This window comes from Syngnathus leptorhynchus, chromosome 4 (assembly GCF_054491065.1).
Source record: "Syngnathus leptorhynchus isolate UIUO chromosome 4, UIUO_Slep, whole genome shotgun sequence".
In the NCBI taxonomy this organism is placed as follows: domain Eukaryota; kingdom Metazoa; phylum Chordata; class Actinopteri; order Syngnathiformes; family Syngnathidae; genus Syngnathus; species Syngnathus leptorhynchus.
Genome location: NC_141198.1, coordinates 15,371,329 through 15,393,869, shown reverse-complemented (window position 1 = coordinate 15,393,869; position 22,541 = coordinate 15,371,329). Strand labels below are relative to the sequence as shown.

General features: G+C 41.5%; 2 protein-coding genes across 9 annotated transcripts in view; one reads left to right on the top strand and one right to left on the bottom strand.

The window, feature by feature from the left end:
- Window positions 1–22,541, top strand: part of prdm6 (PR domain containing 6) — a 35,088-nt gene that overhangs the window by 8,697 nt on the left and 3,850 nt on the right. For 3 of the 8 annotated variants that reach the window (XM_085909231.1, XM_085909234.1, XM_085909233.1), the window contains 9 exons: window positions 3,498–3,799; window positions 6,095–8,073; window positions 9,276–9,823; window positions 13,212–13,363; window positions 13,556–13,714; window positions 16,458–16,585; window positions 18,189–18,313; window positions 18,708–19,086; window positions 21,459–21,635. In XM_085909231.1, coding sequence (XP_085765357.1) covers window positions 9,289–9,823; window positions 13,212–13,363; window positions 13,556–13,714; window positions 16,458–16,585; window positions 18,189–18,313; window positions 18,708–19,086; window positions 21,459–21,635 — 1,655 coding nt within the window. In that variant the 5' untranslated portion in view covers window positions 3,498–3,799; window positions 6,095–8,073; window positions 9,276–9,288. The remainder of the gene's footprint in view (window positions 1–3,497; window positions 3,800–6,094; window positions 8,074–9,275; window positions 9,824–13,211; window positions 13,364–13,555; window positions 13,715–16,457; window positions 16,586–18,188; window positions 18,314–18,707; window positions 19,087–21,458; window positions 21,636–22,541) is intronic. The other 5 variants (XM_085909235.1, XM_085909232.1, XM_085909239.1 and 2 more) reach the window with 5 other exon arrangements.
- Window positions 1,369–3,758, bottom strand: ppic (peptidylprolyl isomerase C). Its single transcript, XM_085909356.1, has 6 exons — window positions 3,481–3,758; window positions 2,917–3,030; window positions 2,749–2,842; window positions 2,509–2,576; window positions 2,134–2,250; window positions 1,369–2,060 (listed from the first exon to the last, which is right to left on the bottom strand). Exons 1-6 carry the CDS (start codon window positions 3,595–3,597, stop codon window positions 1,932–1,934), a joined length of 639 nt encoding a protein of 212 aa, XP_085765482.1. The 5' UTR covers window positions 3,598–3,758; the 3' UTR covers window positions 1,369–1,931.

The window sequence follows — 22,541 nt, the reverse complement described above, 5'->3', positions numbered from 1 at the left end:
TTTGAAACCCTAACCTTGGTTTAAAACCCTAGCTGGAAACCCTAACCCTAGTTTGAAACCCTAATTAGCGATCCTAAAACTCGTTGGAAACCCTAGCCGGAAACCCTAACCCTAGTTTTCTAAATGCTAGCGTGACAGCTAATAGCTCAGCTGCTAAATGCTCCCTTAGAAGCTAAGTATAATAATGCCTTATGAGTTAACAGCTAACTTTCCAATTACTACTGTCAGAGCTAATGCTCACCTTTTTTGAAAGCTCAGCCGCTAAAGGAGACGAAAAACAATAACTGCTGTGATGGTCATGGTGTGTGTTCTTTGTTTTTGTGTGTCAGCTGTAAAAATGTTGCTATTTTCTTTATTTCCGTACTTGTTGACATTTGAGTTGTGCTGATGTATTTCCTTGTTTTCTCCTGAGCTTTTCTGTTTGTTTTCTTGACCTTTTGTCTTTTTTTCATCCACGCTAACGTACGCTAGCGGGTTAGCGTCTTGTCTGTCCAGCGCCAAAACAAATGTGCTCATTAGCGCCTTCCGGTGTCATGCCGCCTGTCAGCCCCCTCCCCACCACCAAAACCCTCCACGGCAAAAACCTTTACGCCGCCGCCGCCGTCATTAGCACGTAAGCGCTGGCCGCTAACACCAGCTGTCAATTAGGAGCAGAGATGCTTTTTGTTGTCTAAACACGCAGTCAATGTTGTCCTTTGCTTCCAGAGAAATGCTACTCCTCCCCATTAAACTGCTGCTCATTAATAAAACAAAACATTTTATCTATAAAAGTAAAGTAAGTCAAAGTAAATGTCCAGGAGCCCAATCACAAATTTTTTTTTATTAAATTAATTTTTTTTGAATTATGTTTGTTTATAATTTATTCAAAGAGGTTTATAAATTATACATATTTTAACATTTTAATTGTATGTATTCAATTAATTCAAATATAATATTTCAATGCCTAATTATCGTCACGGAACATTTTGGGATTTTTGTTAAAATCGTTTATTGAACCAATAAATATCTTTGTATAATTGTTTTATTAGCTGTCATTTTATTATTTATTCTGAATTTGTAATAAATATGTTTTAAATATTTAATTCTGATTTATTTTTATATCTATTATTTCCAATTGTTTTCTATTATTTCACTTCATTTGACTAAGTTATGAGAAAATAGATTTAATTCATTTTTTTGCGTTTTTAATGATTAAATTGCAAATATTTTTTTACTTTTCTTCATGTTTTTAATTAATTTAAACTAATACATTTTATTCGTTTAGTTACTGAATGTATGTAATTTGCATAAACAAAATTAAAACCAAGTAAAATATACTCAAAATATAAAGTAATACTAAAATAGTTTTAATTAAAGGCAGAGAGGCAGTTTATTTGGCACTGACATTTATTACAAAAACTACAATAATTAGATTGGTAATGAAACGTGCTGTGATCTATGGATGACATCATTGGGGAGGTCATATTCACAGCATGATAGTGGTTAGAAAAGGAGTACAGTGGAACACTGACTATCATCATTTTATGTAAACATTTGATGTGATATGAATTTGTCATTGGAAATGTAAATTTGTTTTGCTACAGTTTGCATATGTTATCATTACATTTTGAAAAGATATTGTGAATGCATAGTAAAGACAGTGCATGCAGCTGTCAATCATCACCATAGCACCAATTACACATTTGTTGACATTGAAACATTATTCACCTTCAAATTGAACCTTGACCATTTTTGTGCATCGATAACAATGAAAAATAAACACATGTATGTACTTCATAAGTCGATCATTGTTAACGCTTTTTTGTATTTAAATTATTATGATTAAAATTTGGAAGACGAAAACATTTGGTAGAAGATGCTGCGAGCCTAGCCAACAAGTGAATAGTGTGCCAACATTTCTTCAAGATGAAATAAGGAATATTTTTGATATTCTACCATCCGTCGACGTCGACGCTAAAGGGTTCTTTGACGGGGATGCGTCCGCTGTTGACCACGACGCACTCGGCGTACGGCAGGTTTCTGTCATTGGTGTCTTGGAGCTCGATGGTGTGCACCACAGACTGTCAAATGACATCATAATGCCTTTTAATTCTGATTATCCTTATACAGCAGAAGTAATGTGTTTAGACGCACCATGCCGTCCAGAACTTTTCCAAAAACGACGTGTTTCCCATCCAGCCAGGGTGCTTTGGTGGCCAAGATGAAGAACTGTGAGCCATTGGTGTCTGCGCCGGCGTTAGCCATGCTTACCTAAAACAAAACAAAAAATACAACTTTGTTCTCCTCAATGAGAAAACAAAAATCGGATTTTATTCTTGTACATATTAGACATTTAGCCTTTAAAAACATGCAACTTTCTTGATGTATTATTCATTTTGTTGGAAACAATAGGATTTTTCTCTTCACTCTTTTTAAAACTAAAATTCGCTGAAATAATTTCTATCAAGACAAATCTACATGCTAAGGAGTGTGTACGAAAGAAAGAAAAAGGCTATGCTAATGACATACCCATCCTGCTGAACTGTGCTTCAGTTTGAAGTTTTCGTCCGGAAACGTCGTCCCATAGATGCTGTGACCTGAACAACCACGAGAGAGTAGTTTCACATTCAAATCATCCCACCGCATATCGACTTATTTTTATGATCACATATGAAGCTTATCATTCACATCGGCAAATGTTGACACAAAAATGGTATTTATGTCATGGTAGCATGAGTACATGGCTTATTTTCAACGTGGTGGTCGTACCTCCAGTTCCGTCTCCAGCGGTGAAGTCTCCTCCTTGAATCATGAAGTCTTTGATGACCCGGTGGAACTTTGTGCTTTTGTAGCCATAGCCTTTCTACAAACAATCACACGTGAACACTCACTTAGAAGACTGGATGTAATATGCTCTCACATGGTCCACAGTATTACCTCTCCAGTTGCTAGTGCGACAAAATTATTGACAGTGAGCGGGACCACCTCTCCGAAGAGGCCGATGACGATGCGGCCCACCTCGTGACCCGCCACTGTGATGTCAAAAAACACCTGCGTGCACAAACAATTGCTGTCAATTCATCAGAGCTGTCAATCAAAAGCACTAAAAGTTAAAAAAAAAAAAAAAACATTTAGACTTTTTTTTTAAAGAAAATGGATTAAGGATTTTTCCAAACATCGTTTCTAAAATTCCAACATGTAAAAATACACTTTTGTGATGTCATGCTATTTTTGTATCTTTGATGGATTGTCCCCATGAACAGTCATGGAATAAAGACGTGTTCCTCCCCTCTGTCACAATAATTGTATAAACATTATGAATCAATATCTCCCTTGTTATTTCCATAAAGATGCGTTACTAAGTGCAGCACGTGGGTTGGCGGGAAAGCCTACGGGCACACGTGTACAGCGGCGCGCGCGCCCGCGCATTCGAGAGAAAATAAACACACACGGAGCTAGCATGCTAACGACACGAAGGAACACACAAATGCTAACACGTACCTTCTCGGTGACTTTAGGTCCGCTGACCCCGCTCCGTGAAGCCGTCACCGAGTGGAGGCAGGCGGCGTCCAGAAGCAGCAGCAGGGTGGGCAGTAGCTGCATCGAGCGAGGCTCCATCTGGTTCCGGAGAAAAGGAATCTCTGCAGTGGCGCTCAGCTGGCAGGATGGCCGGGAAACACAGCGTCATTGGCGGATACGTCATCAGAGAGCAACCCCTTCTTCCCCTCGTCCACTCCTCTCCTCCTTTCATCATCTCCTCTCCTCCTCACGTCAGCAACCGAATAGAAGTTCCGCCTTGCGATACCAAAAAGGAAACAAGGTGAGAAGATGTCAACATTGATTGACATTAACGTTGTTAAAAACACGTATAAAGTGCTGAAATGTGTGTCATATGAAGACTAACTAACTAAATGGGACAGAAATTTCTTTAATTTTTAATTTTTTAGTTAAATAAATTAAATACTTCAGCATTGTCTCATGTTGATGATGCATAGCACAGATTATGTAGTTTAACAATGCCGATGACGGCATCACATTATTGATGACGTCAGCATCACCTTTTCAAATTTAGCTAGCTTTTCCTAGAGGTTAATCCACTGACGTTCTTTTTTTTTTTTTTTTTTGCCGAACACTTAACATGAGTATTCGTTTTAATTGTCATAATACACTGACTTCATTTATGCCGGCCTTACACCTCAATATTTTTACAGTCCAAAACTAAAAGCTGCAAGTCTGCAAGAATTTTCTGAAGAATCTGTTGCGTTTGTAGTTGTGAGAAGCACTTGTTATTTGTACCAGGACTAACTGGGTGTTTTTCAAGTGTTAGTCTGGAGGACTTCATGCTGCTCAAGAGGGAGACTCAAGGTATCGGTTGCGTTTGAATAAGTCAAAGCTCTCATCTCGTTTTTTTTTTTTTTTTTGTGCATTCAAGAGAAGCAAAGCTGCAATAGAGAATAAAAGTCCCTGATGAATATCTGTCAATGCACATGAATTATAATAGTCAGCCTGCGGTGACCTTACCGCGCACGCACGCACATGCACGCGGTGTGTAGTTTTATCGGCCTCCTGTCAAAACGACCCGTCCATTCGTCTTTTCTCGCCGCTGTCCGCTGAATTAATTAAGCAGGAATGTAAATGTTTTAATTGAATGTCAAACAGGACCTTAACCACACGCGCCCGCTCGAGCACACACACTTGCACACTAATAGTTTACTTCTTAGTAGTGTGAGATTTGTTCTTAGTTGATTCTGTTAGTTGTGCTAATGTCGTTACATTACACTGTTGTTTTTTGTTTCTTATGCCACGTTCAACTGTGTAAACCTTAGTTGAATTAGGCTATTTTGTTTACGTCTTAGTCCATAATATGAGTCAAGTTAGTTGTTTTAAGGTTAGCCGTCTTATTTTTCTTGTGCTTTGTTCCACTGAGCGGCTTTTGTTTCATTCATAGTGGCGCTGAGTTGTCGTGTTATGTTGGTTGTTTTCTACAATAAAAGTAACAAGTAAGGAAACAAAAATGACCCGGCAAACCAAAAGAAAACAATTCATGCAAGAAAACTGAATTGGAATGCAAATAATGCAATACAAGTAACAGAAAAGTGTTACGGTAACAGATGTTGTGTAACACAAAACTTAACACTGGTAGTTTGCTGCTCACTGGTAGTTTGCTGCTCGTTTGTTTTTTGATTTACGTTAGTTTGTTAAACGACTTATGTTACCGTGACCTGTTTTACGTTACTTGCGTTACGTTGTCGGTAATTGTGTTACAGAAGCAGTTCTCAAGTTTACGTTTCATCCCATGTGTGATGTTTTTTTCTTTCAAATTCTTATTTTAGACATGAAGATGTTTTATTTCCAGGTGATTTGTGCGCTTGGGGGTTAAAGTTGACTCCAAGATGGGAGCAGTTTGTGTGTGTATGTGTGTGTATGTGTGTGTTTGCTTGTTAATAAGTTGTTTTTGTGTGCAAATAATTAGCTTTCCTTGTAGAAAATGATGAATTTGGGCAGTTAATTCATCGATCGGCCGATGCGCTGGGCTGTGGAAAAGTCATTAATCAATGCGTGAAAAGAGCTAATTCTCCTCCCGCCGCTTCCTCCGAGACAACACAAAAACAACACAACACACCTCACACACACCTCACGCTGCTGCAGGAAAATATGTTTTTGGGGTAATGTTTCACACATACACACTCAGACATACGCTGGCTTCTTCTTCTTTTTTTTTTTTTGTCCCTTTAGGAAAAACAACTAGCAGACAATTCATTAAAAACTACACTAAGAGCAACAATATTTGACAAATATTTTCTTCTTTGTGCCATGAATAAAATATACTGTCAAAATATTTCACAATGGTAACAAAAGTTTTTTTTAAATAAATCATCAATTTTTGTGGTAATGTGTTTCCATGGGTTGTCGCTTTAGTGTGTGATGTTTCTTCTCAATTGAGTCTGTTGTGTTACTTCATTGTTTTACGTTATTTGTGCGATGTTCATTGTTGTTTTTTTTGCAAAGGCTGGTTACTGTTGAAATCCAGTGTCATAAGCATAAGAAACGAAGACTTGATTGAATATTAACATATTAACAAAGGTAACTCAAAAGTTGTTTTTGTCCCTCACAGGATTGTCGTCAAATAACAAACACACCACGTGACAAATGGGTGAGTTTCTTTTCTTTTTTTTTTTGTCTTGTTTTCAGATGAAATGATTTGAATGATATGGAATGTGGCATCCCTCAGGGAAACAGGCCGAGTCCACTTATCCTTTTCATTTTTTGAATTGACTACTCCATTAACATTCAAAACAATCAATTTGTGTTCTTCACGACATGTTTGTGTGTTTAAAAGCTAGCCAGTTGATGTGATTTGCTCCTGATGAGCCGGAGGCGAATTCCCTCTCTCTGACCCGCTACTAGCCAGCATTTTCGTAAAAAAAAAAGTTAAAAAAGTGTTTTTTGGGCCGGCAAGAGTTCATGCGGAGACGCTGGCGTGTTTGTGTTTTTGTTCCTTATCAATCCAGAGCCGCTCGCCAGGATGACGGATGGCGGCTGTCACGCCGATGCTAGTCATAACAACGCCCGCCTTTACGTGTTCCGCCGTTTAGCCCGCGTCCTTATCCGCGCCTGCGCTTGCTGACTGATGTGCTGTGTGTGTGTGTGTGTGTGTGTGTGTGTGTGTGTGTGTGTGTGTGTGTGTGTGTGTGTGTGCGCGCAGACGGCTAGCAAGCTACGGGTCGCGGATAACAAGACCGACCCAAAAACACAATGAGCTCAGCCCTAATCTGTCTTGTCTGCGCGCACACACACACACACACACACACACACACACACACACACACACACACACACACACACACACACACACACACACACACACACACACACACACACACGCGCGCACGCGTTGCTAGGGAAGTCAAGGCCAGTCGGGCTAATAATAACAATCAGCAAGTAATAATAGTAATAATCTTCACGGCAAACAAAGTGCGTCAAACAGGAAGAATTAAGAGGAGGGTAGTTTGACGTCATTATCAAAGCCAAACACACGTCATACCTTTAGATGCCACCAGAGGGTGCTATTCACCAGAATGTACAAACTGAATTTTTCATTTGTTTGTTTTAGTTATTGACATATTGACGCATTGAATGTTGCGATATTTGTTCTCTGTTAACATCCATTGTGTTACGTTGACTACCTTAGGTCAACTGTTTTCCTTTCATTGTTCCGTTTAATTTTTTTTTAAATTTTCATTTGTTTTGTTATGTTGGTCATGTTATATTTTGTCGTGTTGGAAATTGGGTTTTCCTTCCCGTTGTTTTACGCTTGTTGTGAAGCATTTGTTTTTTCACATCAGTTGTTAGTTGTGACAAAAACACAAGATGAAAACACTTCCAAAGAGCTGCTGTCGGCCACAACTCCCACTCGGACGCTCGCACGCAGACTAACTTCATAAACTAATTTCATAAGACAAACTTCATAAAAACAGTTTAAGAGTAGTACATTTTTTTTCTACCTATCCCCAAAAAATGTTTCTTTTAATCTCGGTCTTGAAAAGGGCTGACATTGGCCGATTAAATTGCCCCGCCGACAATCTGCTGCCTGGTGGGCGGGGCCTGATATGTAAATTAGCTTGTCTTTACACTCTTTATCATTTCAAAACGTTAAAAACTGTCCTGCCACTTTTTTAACAAGAAAAAAGTCAAGTTTTCATCTTTCTCGTGTCAGTTTGCAAGTTCAAAGTTCACATGTAGGTTGCGCGTCACCAGGGACAATGTGTGTGCACGCGCCTGTGTGCGTATGTGTCGGTGGTCCGAGAAAAAGAGAGAGGGGGGTGTGAGCGGCACACGGTCACGTGCTGCTTTTTTGGGCTGTGGAGGCGCGCAGGACACATCATCTTCCTCTGCTTCTTCATCCTCCTCTTCTTTGGGGTCGAAGAGTGAGAGAGAGCAAGCGAGGGAGAACAAGAAAAAGAGAGACAGGGCTCGTGTGTGTGTGTGTTTTTGTGTGTGTGTGCGTGTGTGTGTTCCTCCATGAAGAAGAAGAATCGAGGTCGGACGTCAGCGCTCCTCAGCCGCACACACGCACGCAGCCTCACCGCACCGGTAAGGTTATTATTCTTATTTAAGTTTACTTATATGTTTATTGTTGTTGTTTTTGTGCAATACTTTTTTCATTCCCTATTTTCACAATATCTTTGTTTTTATTTTTTATGTCTTTTTTTTGTTTTGTTTGTTTGACGTACAAAAACTTTGCGGGCGTTTTGACTCAATCAACTCGAGAAGGTTTCGATGAGCAAAGATGACAACCGACTTTTATGACGTTTTGTTGTCTTTGTGTGCGTACGGTTCACAAGTTGACCCCCCCCTCCCAAAAAAAAGTGGAGAAGGTTCGACCGAGTGGAACGAACGCAACACCGCCACTCCACATCTTTTTGTTTTCTTGCATCAAAACCTGAGTGTTGTCGTCGTTGATTTCATGATTTAAAATGTTTGCGCTGACTCGGCAGGTGTGTGATCGAATTTGTGGGCTTTTGTTGTGAAAGACTTGCAGCATATGAGAAATGAAATCTCTCTGTGAATGTTCATTTTCACATTTATTTGTCATTAGAAATGGCTTGATTGAAAACTAATTGTTTACAAAGAAATCCCCGTGAAAATTTAAATGCAGGCCTGTCACTCATTATTGCATATTTAGTTATGCCTTAATCAATATTGTTTGACACTCATTGAATGAAAGATGACACATTTACTCCTGTTATTTATTTGTATTTCTTTATTTTTCATTTGCTTGATTTTATTTTTACAACGACTGTATTCATTCTTTTTTTAAAAACTACTGCAGAGCGTATGTATCGATATGCATAAATGTGGAGATTCAATTTTCCATATTTATCCATTGTCCATCAAAATGGTTTAAAAGCTTCACTACTTTGCAGTTTTACGCACGGTGGATTCATCATTAAATTCTATTCAACATGTTTAGGCCGTCATTAAATCCACTGTCATACATTTCTGTGCGTTCAATTTCACAAGACCTATGAGTGATTTTAAACCTTAATTGTGTCATTAAAAATGTACTTTTGTATGGTTATTTATGTTACGACTATAATATGCAGTTAAATTTGCTAGAACACTTTTAGGTGTCGTAAAATAACATCCGGTATGTAATTTATACAGTTTTTTTTTTTGTTTTTTTAAAAGATTAGGCGTGAGAGCTGACAGTGAAGTCAAATGTGTGCGTGCGTGCGTGCGTGCGCGAGACGCAGATGACTGACAGTTGTCATATCCCCCCCGCCCCCATACAGACGGCGTGGCGCCATGCTGAAGCCGGGCGAGGCAGCGGCGGCGGCGTCGGCCTTCCTCAAAGTGGACGCGTCGTCCTACCTGCATCACTGGCAGCAGCTTTTCCCGCACACGCCGCTCAAGCCGCCCCTACCCGCGCCCTCGGGACCCCCCCACTGCACCTCGTCGGGGGCCGCCCTGGCGCCCGCCTCCTCCTCCTCCGTGGTGGTGGCCCAACTTCCTCTCAGCCAGCACATGGCGCTCTATGGGCAGGCCCTGGCTCCGGTGGGCCCCGGGGGTCCCGGAGGGGATGCGGTGGGGGTGGCCCCCCCTGCTGAGAACCCCGCGCTGGGACGCCTGCTGCAGGTGAAGGAGCAGAGCTGCGGGGGCGTCGGGGTGGTATCGTCCAGCGTGAAGAGCGTCGGCGGCGAGGAAGCGGGCAAGACGTCCACCACCGTGCAGACGGGGGGCAGGATGAAGCTGACCGCCGAGGAGCTGGACTACTTCCTCTACGGGCAACAGAGGATGGAGATCATACCCATCAGCAGCCACAACACCGACGTCAACAACCGTACGTGCACGCACGCACACACACACACACACACACACACACACACACACACACACACACACACGCTTGTGTAAATGTAGAATGTGTGGACTTTATCTTGTTTATAGCTTTATTTGCAAATGTCATTTTTGAGATGTGTAGAATTAGATTTTTTATTCCATCATTTTGAATTATAATTATATTTTATTGCTAATTATTTCTGAATATTATATTTATTTATTTATATATAAGGACATTAAATTGTGGTTCACAATTTTGTGAAACTTAATTTTTAATTCTCAATTTAAAGTGTTTTTTAAAATCTTATGAAATTATAATGCCTAGAGTATTTTTGATTGTTAATTTTTTGTTTAATTTTTAACAACTAACCCATAACTTTATTTACATTTGAAAGATGTAATGACATTCTAAACATCATATCTACTGTTTTACTTTTTGAGTTATTTTCAAATTCATAAATACCATAGTCATATTCATGCACATGTTTAACTTATCTTGTAATATAGTAAAATTGTATGAAATATTTTTAAGGCTAAAAATGTTATTCTCAAAGTCTTTTAAATTTAACCTAAGTGCAGTAGCTCAGTTTGTGTAAACGTTTCACCATATTAAAAAAACAGTAACATTTATAGTCAGCAGAGGAAAATTATTAGAGTTTTTTTTTTTTAAAAACTAAACAAAACATTTTAAAACCAGTGGCGGATTCTTTTCGACATGTGACATTGGAGGTCATTGGCCGCGAGGTGTGATTGATTATCAATCAGATTTCACTTTCAAATTATTGATCAGCAAACTGAATAATCTTCACTTAATATGTCATTGAATGTGAGCTACAACTGTAGCGCTTTGTCATTCCTAAAGAAAAATACATTTTTTCACAAGCTATAATTGCACTTAAAACCACTTCAGACGCAACTCACAATGTTTCGACATCATCTCCTTTCCCATTTTGAACCTTAGCGACATCATTCCCTCCTCGCGTGTTTGCTCTCACGTCTTGGCCGTGTTGAAAAGTTGTCATGAAAGTGACGTGATGAAGATGTGTGTGTGCGCGAGCGTGAGAGCGTGTGCGTGTGTGATAAAACGGTTCATCAGCAGTAATCTGCGTCGATACGCGCCGGCAGGCCCGATGAGGGATGGCGGGACAAGCGGGAATTAATTGCTGCATATAGTTTTGTGTTGGGGGTGCGGAGGGGCACGGAGTGGGGGATGTGCTGGGTCTTGAGGGGGACGAGGGGCGGGGGGATCGATCCAGCGGAACGCTATTTATCATCCCAACACAACCATACGGAGGTCCCGGGGGGCCACGCTTGTGTGTGTGTGTGTGTGTGTGTGTCTGTGTGAAAGTGAAGTGTTTAGTGTGTAAATAAAGCAGTCTTCTCTCTCTCTCTCTCTCTCTCTCTCTCTCTCTCTCTCTCTCTCTCTCTCTCTCTCTCTCTCTCTCTCTCTCTCTCTCTCTCTCTCTCTCTCTCTCTCTCTCTCTCTCTCTCGCTTTCTCAATAATAATAATAATTATTATATTATACAGTCAGTAACATCTTGCTTGGGTCACATGACAAGTTTGTACATTTTCAATGAATTCATGTCAACGTCTTGACGTTGTTGTGACAACGTGTAATTTTAGAAGTAGCGTATCGATACACAAAATAGGTTTCATTGACAGTTCACTTTTATTGATTCATTTTCATTTGATGATTTCACCGCCACCTTAAGAACACGCTCCACGTTTCATCTGGATTTGCCACAAAGTTACCGACAGAACACAATCTAGTATCTACGTCCTTTTTTCATTTTCACATTATTATTCGATAATGAGTCTATTACTTATTTCTTAACCCATTTCACATATGAACAAGTAATTTATTCAACAATTTATCATTACTATGTAATCTATCAACAAATGTTTTTTTTAGCAATAACTTTTATTTTTGACGCGATAAATAACATGTCTTTGTCAACCACTGTAACCTATTTACCGATAAACGATTTTCATAAGCAAATGTTATTTTTGATCAAGTGGTCTTTCTTTTTTTCCGCCAAGTTTTGATCAACTAAGTGTGATTTATTAAAGTAGAGTTTGTATTCAGTGACTTTAAAATATTTAACAATTTATTCAAGAAAAATATAATCCAGAATTTTTACTTATCAATGAACAATCAAAAAATGTAAATTAATTGTCCAGAGTTTTTATTTATTCATCAATAAATGTCATTTATACATCAACCTACCTTTTAGTTGACAAATATGCACAAATAGAAAAATGCAAATGCAGTTTTTAAAAAATTCATTAAAGTAGTTTTTAACTTCAATTTTCAATAATGACATTTAAACTCTGAAACTTTCTTCTTGAACGTGCTTACTTTGTAATCTGCAAATTGAATTTATTCATCAAGAAATTGAATTAAGTCACAAAATATAATTAATATAAAATGTAGTTTTAAATTCCACAAAAATAATTTACGTATTTTCATGTAATATAATGCAAAATAATGTCTTTTGTTTTAGCATTTAAATCACAACAATGAACGTACACACACACACACACACGCACACATGCACACAAAGTGCTCACATTGTATATTATGTTTGCAGTTGTTATCCTGTAGTCTGTGTGTGTGTGTTTAAGTATTGTTGCTAGGCAACACGGAGACAAGCTTCTGATTGTCATGAGATCCGATTCAGACTACGTCAACTCCCAAAGTTTCCCGCGCTTCCCAAAGTGGGAATGTTTGTTTGACATTGTTCCCGCTCGGCGGAGCATTAAGAAGTCGGCAGCCGCCTACTTCATGACTTCATCCGTCAGTGGCTGTCACTCTTCCTGCGCCGCCGATATTTCAATTTTGGGAAAAACGCGAGAGAAAACAAGTGGGACTTCCTGCTGGGAATTTTTTAGTCCAGATAATCATCAGCGCGTCAATTATTGACATCAATTAGTGTCACACTTCATCACGCTGCAACGCTGCGACCGAAGCGTTTCGCCCTGACGCGCCGCCACACTCGAGACAGAAATATGTCAGGAATGATTTCAATGCAGCCAAAGCAAACTTTACAAAAAAATAAAAAAGGGGAGGGTGGGGGGGGGGGCTTCATTAAAAAGAACAACAGTGGACCAGCTTTCGAAACATTCAGAAAACAACGTGAACACAGAGTGGACCAGATACTGTGAACCAGATTTGAAACTGGTCAGAGTCTGGCGTGAATGTGAAAGCAGTGTTGACCAGGTACTGCGAAACAGGTTTGCAACCCGTCCGAATCAATCAGATGGAATCCGGTCGAGACCAAGTTTGAATTTTGCCTAACCAAGGTGTGGATGCAATATGAGTCAGATATGAATTATGGTGAAGAGTGACAACCTGAATGTTCCTTCATTTTGAACATTTCCTTCCAGGCTGTGACATGTGCGCGGACAACCGTAATGGCGAGTGTCCCATGCACGGACCTCTTCACTCCCTGCGGAGGCTGGTGGGCACCAGCAGCGCCACCCCGGCACCGCTCACTCTTCCCGACGTTCCCGACTGGCTCAGAGATCTGCCCCGAGAGGTGCGGGGACTCGAGTCAGCTGTCTTGACTCGAATCACGCTCAAGTTGCCAATTTTACATTTGACCTGACTTTGACTTAAACCTCTGTTCTGCTTGAAACACCCCATCCATCCATCCATCCATCCATCCATCCATCCATCCATCCATCCATCCATCCATCCATCCATCCATCCATCATTTGTGTGTGTGTAGGTGTGTCTGTGCACCAGTACACTCCCCGGCCTGGGGTACGGAATCTGCGCCGCCCAGAGAATTCCCCAGGGTACCTGGATCGGACCCTTCCAAGGCACCCCCCTCATGCTGGACAAAGTCCGCTGCGGAGGCTCCAGGAACACGCGGCACTTGTGGGAGGTAACAGACACTATTTTGTGGACGACCCCTTGAAGGATGCTAACATCCATATTTGTGGAAACCCAATACATTGGATGTGAACGAGACGTGTGTGACTCTGGTGCGAACCAAGTTTGCCAGGTTTGAATCCGACATGAACACAATCTGCATGAGGTCAAAGCTAAACGGGACCCGACGTGAACACTCTCCTAATAGTGTCAACGAGAGAGTTTGACTGAGGCATGAACTAGGTGTTCTCCGTATGACACAAAACATTTCGAATTTGATTTTTACCCTGTTCACATTGTGCTCACACCTGATTCACATTCGGTGTGAACTCGGTGTGTAAGCATCAAAAGATAGTGTGTTGCAAGTTTGAAAAAGGTACGAACTGGTGTGTTGAAGTTGTAGTTTTCCATGTTGAAGCCCAACAAGGAAGTTGAAAATTCTCGTTGGATCCATGCGCACTTTCAGGGAGAAGTGATGAAGTCGTCTCGAGGCCGTCACGGTTGAGCTGTAGTCGTGAAGGCGGCGGCGGCGGCAAAGAAAGCAAAGCAAAGTTGGCTCGGCGGCCAAATATTTTGCTAGCGCGACGCCCGCGAGGATTCCCACAATCCTACTGGGCCTGTTGGAATGTCGTAAAAGGCTTTTATTTGCCATCCTTTGACGCTTTATTAAACAACCGCGGTGACATCATCGCCACAGCAATCACTTTGTCTGCATTGGATTTTATTTATGACGTCTCATGATTGTCAAGAAACAAACTTAGCTGGCTTGTTGCATTTGGACCGGTGGTGCGATAATTAATGACGTTAAGACTTCCTGCTTGGTCATATTTGGACATTTTGTGTCATATGTCATTTGAAATTTATGCTTTGGTCACAGTAGTGTTTGTGTGTGTGCGCGCGTGCGTGTGTGCCTGCGCGCGCGTGTGTGGTGGTATCGAAGTCGTCCGTTGCTGGCTCCGCCTCCTCACGTTTGTAGTGTGAGAAAGCATGGTGAGCGCTTGTGCAAATATTTTGGTACGTCTGATCAGCTGATTGATGGATGAGGCAGCTCACCGGGAACGCTCTAGAGGCGGCTCGCTGGTCGGCACTGTTGATCCTGGTTCTGGTTCTGCTTCAAAATGTGCTTCCTGTTGTGTGCGATAATGTGTGAAAGACTGCACTTTGTTTAGATTTGTTTTGATCTTGTCATACGTTGGAGATGTTTCAAAGGCCCGCTGCGCACCAAGCGATGCGGTTGAAGTGAACAATCGCGATAAATTGCAGTATAGTCGCCGACTCCTCCGCCGCTCACCTGGCGATTGACACTGGCACACATTCCAACCAGCTGCAACGGCAAACTGCGCCCCCCCTGGTCTTCCTATTGAATAGTTTTAAGGTGCCACATGTGCTGTACTGTATAAAAATTATATAACGTGTGTTTGGATGTGAACGCAACGTGAATCAGGTGTGAAATCAGTTCAGTACACATGTATCAGTAAAGCATGTGAACACATTTTGATAGTTAGCATAGACTTATCTTCTTATCCATGTTTAAAACTGGTATGAAACAGATGTGAATCAAGTTCAAAAGCATTGTGAACACAGTGTGGACCAAATAGTGCGAATGAGGTGTGAAGCAGGTTTTAAACGTGCCAAGTGTTTGAACCAGTTGGGAACGAGGCTTGAAAGCTGTTTGAACACTACCAGGACCATATAACCTGATCCATATCTGAAACAGATAGGAGCATGATATATCCAAACTATGAAACCTGACAGTATTGGTTTGAAACAGATAGAGAATGAGTATGAATTTTAAAGCAGGTTTGAATTAGGTTTGAAAGCAAAGGGAAGCTGATGTGAACTCCCTGCCGTGTGAGATAGTCTGAACCAGATTTTCATGATGGTTGTCTGTTATCTTTTTTCCCCGCAATAGAAGATGGCAATGTGACCAGGAATCGTGAAGGTGTGATGAGTCGTGTGAGCAAAGAGCAATTGTGATGAAGAGGAGGCTGTGGGCGTGTAGAAGAGGAGGTGATGAAGAGAGCAGATAACGGCAGAATTAGTGCGTTTGATTGATTTTGTGTACAACTCAAGCGTTGGATCATTGATCTTCACTCACAAACACTTTTACACCATTTGGACTCTATAACAACAACAACAGCAGCAGCAGCAGCAGCATTGCGCTGTCACCATGCTACCTGATGCTAAGTCATGCTACGCGATACAAGCTGATGCTAGGCGATGCTAAAGTGGTCTGGCCTTCTTTAAATAAAAACTTATCAGCGTGACAAAGTGCTAAAAACCTTTGCTGGCTCGTGCGTGCTAAGGCTGTTTTATCACCTCTTGCGTGACGTGCGCGCTCGTGCTAAATGTGTTTATCACGACGTGGGTGCGCTAAGTGTGTATGCCACACTTTGCTTTTGATAACCACGACTGCATTAGTGACATTTTTCACACAAATACACGTCATACATGTCATGATAAACACACCTAATGCACACATAGTACGAGCATGTGAGGATAGTGATAGTGAATAGAGCTTGTTAATGGCGTGTGTGGTCTTTGAAGTCAAACAAGGATAATGTAGTGGGACAGACAAAAGTGTAGGTATGAACCAGATGTGAACATGGTGTGTAAAAGCAAAGTGAATTGTATTCAAACCTGACAGGCTTGAAGACAATGAGATGCCGTTGGGCGTGAACCAGGTTAGAAATAGATCGGACCAGATGAGAACACAAACCAGAGTTGAACATATATGTTACGTGCGTGTGTTTCAGATTTATGACTCCGAGGGAACCTTGTGTCACTTCCTGGATGGCAACGATCCGGCTAAATCGAGCTGGATGAGGTACATCCGATGCGCCCGACACTGCGGAGAGCAGAACATGATGGTCGTTCAGTACAGGTACAAACTTGCTAATGCTAAATGTTTACTGTTAGCTTTGTCGTCAATACCTAGTAAACAAACCTGTAAAAAAAAAATACAGGAGCACTTTATTGAACAAGCTTAACTTATGCCACTTACCTCAGCCTCATTCTAATTTAGCTAGTTAGATCATAGTCGTTTTGTCTTAGCCTAGAATTGTTTTTATTAGTTTAGTTTATGTTAGCCTAATATGGTTTAGTTTTATTTAACCATCATTTTTGTCATACATAACCAGAGTTAAGCCGTTTCTCAAATCGCATTTTTGTCCATTCTTACGTGAAACGTCATCAGTCGCAGCCAAAGTCCTGTTCCAATTGAAAGTACGCATAAACCAAGAACACACGGAATACCCGGATGTTGTTCTTGTCTGCTAGCTTAAACCACGGATGCATCGGTTGGTGACTTGTGAAGACTTGGCTGGGAAAATATCCCGAGATGCGTTTCGTGCTGCTATCAAAATGGCTAATGCGGCAACGGAGGAGAGGACTCACGTTTGTAAGTTGAAATCTAGTCACGTGATTTAACTGTGATGAACTACGGAAATACGCCAGAGAGGAAATTTACAAGCACACATGCGTTCCAATTACAAGGTGACTAAGGAGGTTACACTTTCTTTCCACTGCGTTCTTACGAAGACCATACTTGCCGAGTTCACGAGATCTTACTCTGCACTCTTGATCTTGAGAAACGGCTATAATAACATTTATGTATTAGTTAGATGATCTTAGCCTACCATCAACTTACAATTTACATTATTCCAGTCTATCTTAGTTAGTGTAGCGTACAGTATTTTTGACATTGCCGAGTTTTAGGATTTCTTTGAACCTAATTGCTAATGTGGCTGTGGTGTGTCCAAAAGCACTTCTTTGGAAGTCAAAAGTTGCCTCGTATCAAGCATGTTTCATTTTGTCTTAGCACACCTGGGAGGGGTGGGGGCAACATGTCAACACAGTTAGGAGGGGCCTGGCTGCAAATCAAGCATACCCCTGACCTCACACCAGATAAAACAAGAATTAGGTGTGGGGGGGGGGTGCTGTTTGATCCGTGCTCGCTGCTGCACCGAGGCGAGCGGTGTCGCACATCAAAGAGTCTCATCAGGCGGTCAGGTATGAAGAAAAAAAAAAGACAAAAAACACGCCCGCAGTCTCACAGAGGGCGCGTGGTCTTGACTGTGATACATTTTTGGGGTTTTCTTGCTAATACATCAAGCAGTGTAATACTCAAGGCACACAAACTTGCATTAAAGTCATGCGGTAACACAGCAGCTTCTCTTCGCTTCTCACCGCTTAACAAGCTAGGCGAGGCTTGAGTTAGCTTAGATAGATAAAAGGAGTACAAACTAGGCTAAGATAAAATTTTGCAAAGCTAAAGTAAACGTTACTATGTTAGAGTAAAATAAGACTACTGTAAATAAAATTTAAAAAACCTCTGCTAGGCTACGATAAGCACTTCATGTCATGCCATGGGACCCAAAGAAGTGCTTTAGGATTAGCCACATTAGCGACAAGGTCCAAAAAAAGTCCTTGAGCATTACTCACGTTGGCAATGGGGTCCTTCAACAATTTGTGTTTGTGTGTTTTAGGTCGAGCATCTTCTACCGGGCGTGCCTGGACATCCCTCGAGGAAGCGAGCTCCTCGTTTGGTACAACGATTCATACACTTCCTTCTTCGGAATTCCGCTGCAGTGTGTCGCTCAGGATGAAAACCGTGAGACTTTTTCTGAGTTTCTTCTAGAATACTATCACGTTGCCATTACGCTAATGAGACTAGAAGCTGACATGGACATGGGGACAAAGGTCTTATCCAACATATGTAGAACATGAACAAAGGATAAAGTCTTAAAAACAGTACACGTGTAAGAGATGGTTCTCGAACGCGATTGCATCATGGAACACGTTGGACACACGTAGAGGACAGATGTAGTACATAGACCTCCAAAATAGACTTAAGACATGATTTACAAGATAGCTGGAGAACACACGTCTTCAGAGTGAACTTTTGTAGGACCCGGAGAGAACGTGATGACACAGACCAGGAACATATGTAGAAATTGGACTCAGATCTTTGACATGGTTCTAAAATGGATGTGTTGTGCGTGCAGTGAACGTCCCCGCGTCTGTTTCGGAGGTGATGTCTCGCCAGGAGTCCTTACAACAGCAACAACAACAAGCACCCTTTGGCAAGAGCGGCAAAGCCACGGCGTCCTTGTCGTCGTCCGTGCGCTCCATGGTGTTTCCTCAGATGTCGTGCAGCAGAGGTTTCTCCGTGCTGGACAAGAGCGGAGCGCCCTTCCCTTCATCCGAGTCGTCTTTTGGCCAGCTGTCCTCCAAGAACCAAAGAGTTTTGGCCAGTCCCACGTCCACCAGCCAGCTCAGCAGCGAGTTCAGCGACTGGCATCTGTGGAAGTGCGGACAGTGCTTCAAGACCTTCACGCAGAGGATCCTGCTACAGATGCACGTCTGTCCGCAGAACCCCGACAGGTCTGTAAAGAACACAATCACAACCGTGGTCTAGACTCAACTGGAAGCTACTGGACTTTGGACTAAACTAGAATAGATTGACGGGACAAGTTTAGTGAAGAACAAAATGAACTGGACGAGACTGGACTGGTCTGGGCTGGATGACAATAGACTAGTACTAATTTAATAGTATGCACTTGACTAGTCGGGATGAGACTTAAATAGACTCAATTAGACTTGACCAGACAGGAATTAACTGAACTGGAATTGACTACAATAGATTGGACTGGACCTGAAAGACACTTAACTGGACTGGACTAGACTAGACTGGAGTACAAAAGACTACAATAGAATCTTCAAGGAGAACAGCCATACTGGACTAGAATAGGCTTGTCTGGACTCCATGAACAGAACTGGACTGGACTTGAATGATATGTAGGTGTGCTATAGACTAGTAGAGGCGGGACTAGACTTGACTGAACTGGAATTAACTAGACTACAATAGACCAGAGTGGATTTTCAAGTGACGTAGACCATGAATAGAAGCACATACTTAAGTTTTGTGATACAAAGTGTGTGTATTGTGTCATGATGACACACACACACACACACACACACACACACACACACACACACACACACACACACACACACACGTGTGTGATGATCTATTGGAGAATTTTTGCTTATCTTTAGATTGTGTATTGTGTGTGTGTGTGCGTGTGTGCATAAATCACGGTGGCGGCAGTGTAGAAATTGTGGTTGTCACGGTGACGGGTGGGCAGGCGGGGCCGGTGTCACTGGGTCAATAAATGAAAAGGAAAATGAAAAAGTGTCTGCTGATGTGCAAAATGTCAATAACAACATTTTATCCACACTACCGTCGCTCTTCATAGAGTTGCGGGGACGTTCGTCCAAAAAACCCTACCACTGTCCAAATGTAGCTGTTGAATATCAAGGATTTTCAGTTCCTGGGTTTTTAGTTACACCTAAGTTTGGACCTAAATGTTTGGACATTTTGTGTGTTTGGAGGGCAGTAACAAGAAACTAAAATTAAGTCCCGGGTAATTGATTTTGTTCAAAAATAGACCCTGTTTGAAGTGTAGTACTTTTGGATTGGATCCTTGTAGTTCCAAGAATACTTGGAGCCACATCTACTAGTTCAAGATACTTTTGGTGGAAGTAGGAACTCCTGGGACGTGTCTTTTTTATTATTATTTTTTTTTAATTATTATTATTTCTTTTTTGAGGCCTAGGAACATTTGCTGAACATGTGATTGGATCCTTAGAGTTGAGGAAGAACAATTCGGACTACAAGTTCATCATGTATCATGTGACCATGCGATGCGTTCATCAATAGTGCAGACATGATGAGGATGATGATGATGGCCGGAAGATGTGACAGTTTGGTGTGTGTGTGTGTGTGTGTGTGTGTGTGTGGACCCGCAAATGATTGATTGTGTATTGATGAAGTGTGAGTGCTGATTTATTATCTCTACTCTCAAACACACAAACATGTCATCATAGCAACACGCACACACACGCAGTTTTCCCACGTCAGTCTTTCACTAAATTGTGTGTATGTGTCTTTCCTCAGGTCATGTGTTAGGACAAGTGAATGTTAATGATTAGTACTCACGTTCAAACTAGTACTCATTGAAACTTTTTACATACGCTCACGAACACAGTATTGGCGTCAGCGATGTTGCCGTAGCATTTGTTGGTAGTTAGCTTGTGGCAATGTAACGCCACACAACAAAGCTAGGTTGCTAGCTGCTGTGTTGTCGCTGGCGGTGTCCCTGGGGAGACGCTAACACACACACACACACACACACACACACACACACACACACACACACGCGTGTGTAATAAACAATAAGCGCACATTAATCTTGATGCCGCGCTTGAATAAATAAATCAAAAAGTTCCTCTCATTGATCACTGCAAGTATTCACGATCAATGTCGGCTTCATAGAAAAGCGCAAATTAATAAATAAGAAATAATAAACACGCCAGCGCTTATACAATGACACTTGATAAATGAGCGTGTGAGCGCACACACACACACACACACACACACACACACACACACACACACACGTATACACACGTGTGGCAATCTGTAAGTGAGGATATTCACTTTTAGTGTTAATGGGAATAAGCGTGTTATTTTCTGACCGTGTATTTCTCAAAGTGTGAGTAGTGTGTGTGTGTGTGTGTGTGTGTTTATAGTGTGTATGCGTGTGTACTAAATGTGTCAAGATGTGTGTCATCTACCGGTGTAAATAAGTGTGCATCTGTTTTGAATGTGTTGTTGTGAGTTCTGCCATGAGGGGGCGCCAAAGATTAGAGCGCATTACTGACTGCAGCTCCCTCTCCTCCTCCTGTTGAAGGCCGTACCAGTGCGGCCACTGCTCGCTGTCTTTCTCACAGCCATCGGAGTTGCGTAACCACGTGGTGACGCACTCCAGCGACCGGCCCTTCAAATGCGGCTACTGCGGACGCGCTTTCGCCGGCGCCACCACGCTCAACAACCACATACGCACGCACACCGGCGAAAAGCCCTTCAAGTAAGTCGCCCTCACGACACACGCATGCACACACACAGCAATTTATGACTGCTTCTTCTTCACCTTCTGGTCATGTGATGCCACCTGTCTTTATTTATAATCCTAAAGTCAATCAAAACCCAAATTTGAAATCCCAACCTTGTCTGACCCTAGTTTGCATCCTCACTTTGAATCCTAAACCCAAGTTTGGAGCACTACTCTGAAGCCTTAGCCCTAGTTTGAAACCCTAACCTTAATTTAAAAGCCTAACCCTAGTTTACAACCCTACTTTGAAACATGGCCTTTGTTTAAAAGTCCCAACCCTGGTTTGGAACCCTAAATCTTAACCCTGATTTAAAACCCGAGGTTTTTCTGGAGATTCACAAATGATTGTACCCTACACTCTTCCATAAGTGGTTCAAAAACAACCATATTAGAATCAATGTGTTTTTAATGCCATTTTTGTCATTTTGATAGAGATATTCTCTGATATTAGGACCACACAACATTGATTTAATGTTTAAAATATCTTTATTTGGAACTTTTTAACTGAAAAAGACAATTACCTAGAACATTCTGAACATCCATTGAGTGCGTGTGTTAAAAAAAACATGTTTTTTTAAGGAATAGCTGGAATATGAAATGATAACATCTTCTTATTATGAAGATATTTTAAAACAACAACCTCAGCGTGTCATTTTTTTACCCACATGTAACAAGTAATGCTTTGAAATGGAACAGAGTGACAATTCTATTCTACATGTGAGGCAGTCGAAACAAAATCTCGGACAATTTTCGAAATTCCCCTTGGACATAATTTTGGGGGCTGAAAAGTAGGACATGTCCGGGGAAAAGAGGACGTCTGGTCACCGTAACTTATGCATCTAACAGTTAAAACCTGACCGCAGCCTATATAATCAATCTACT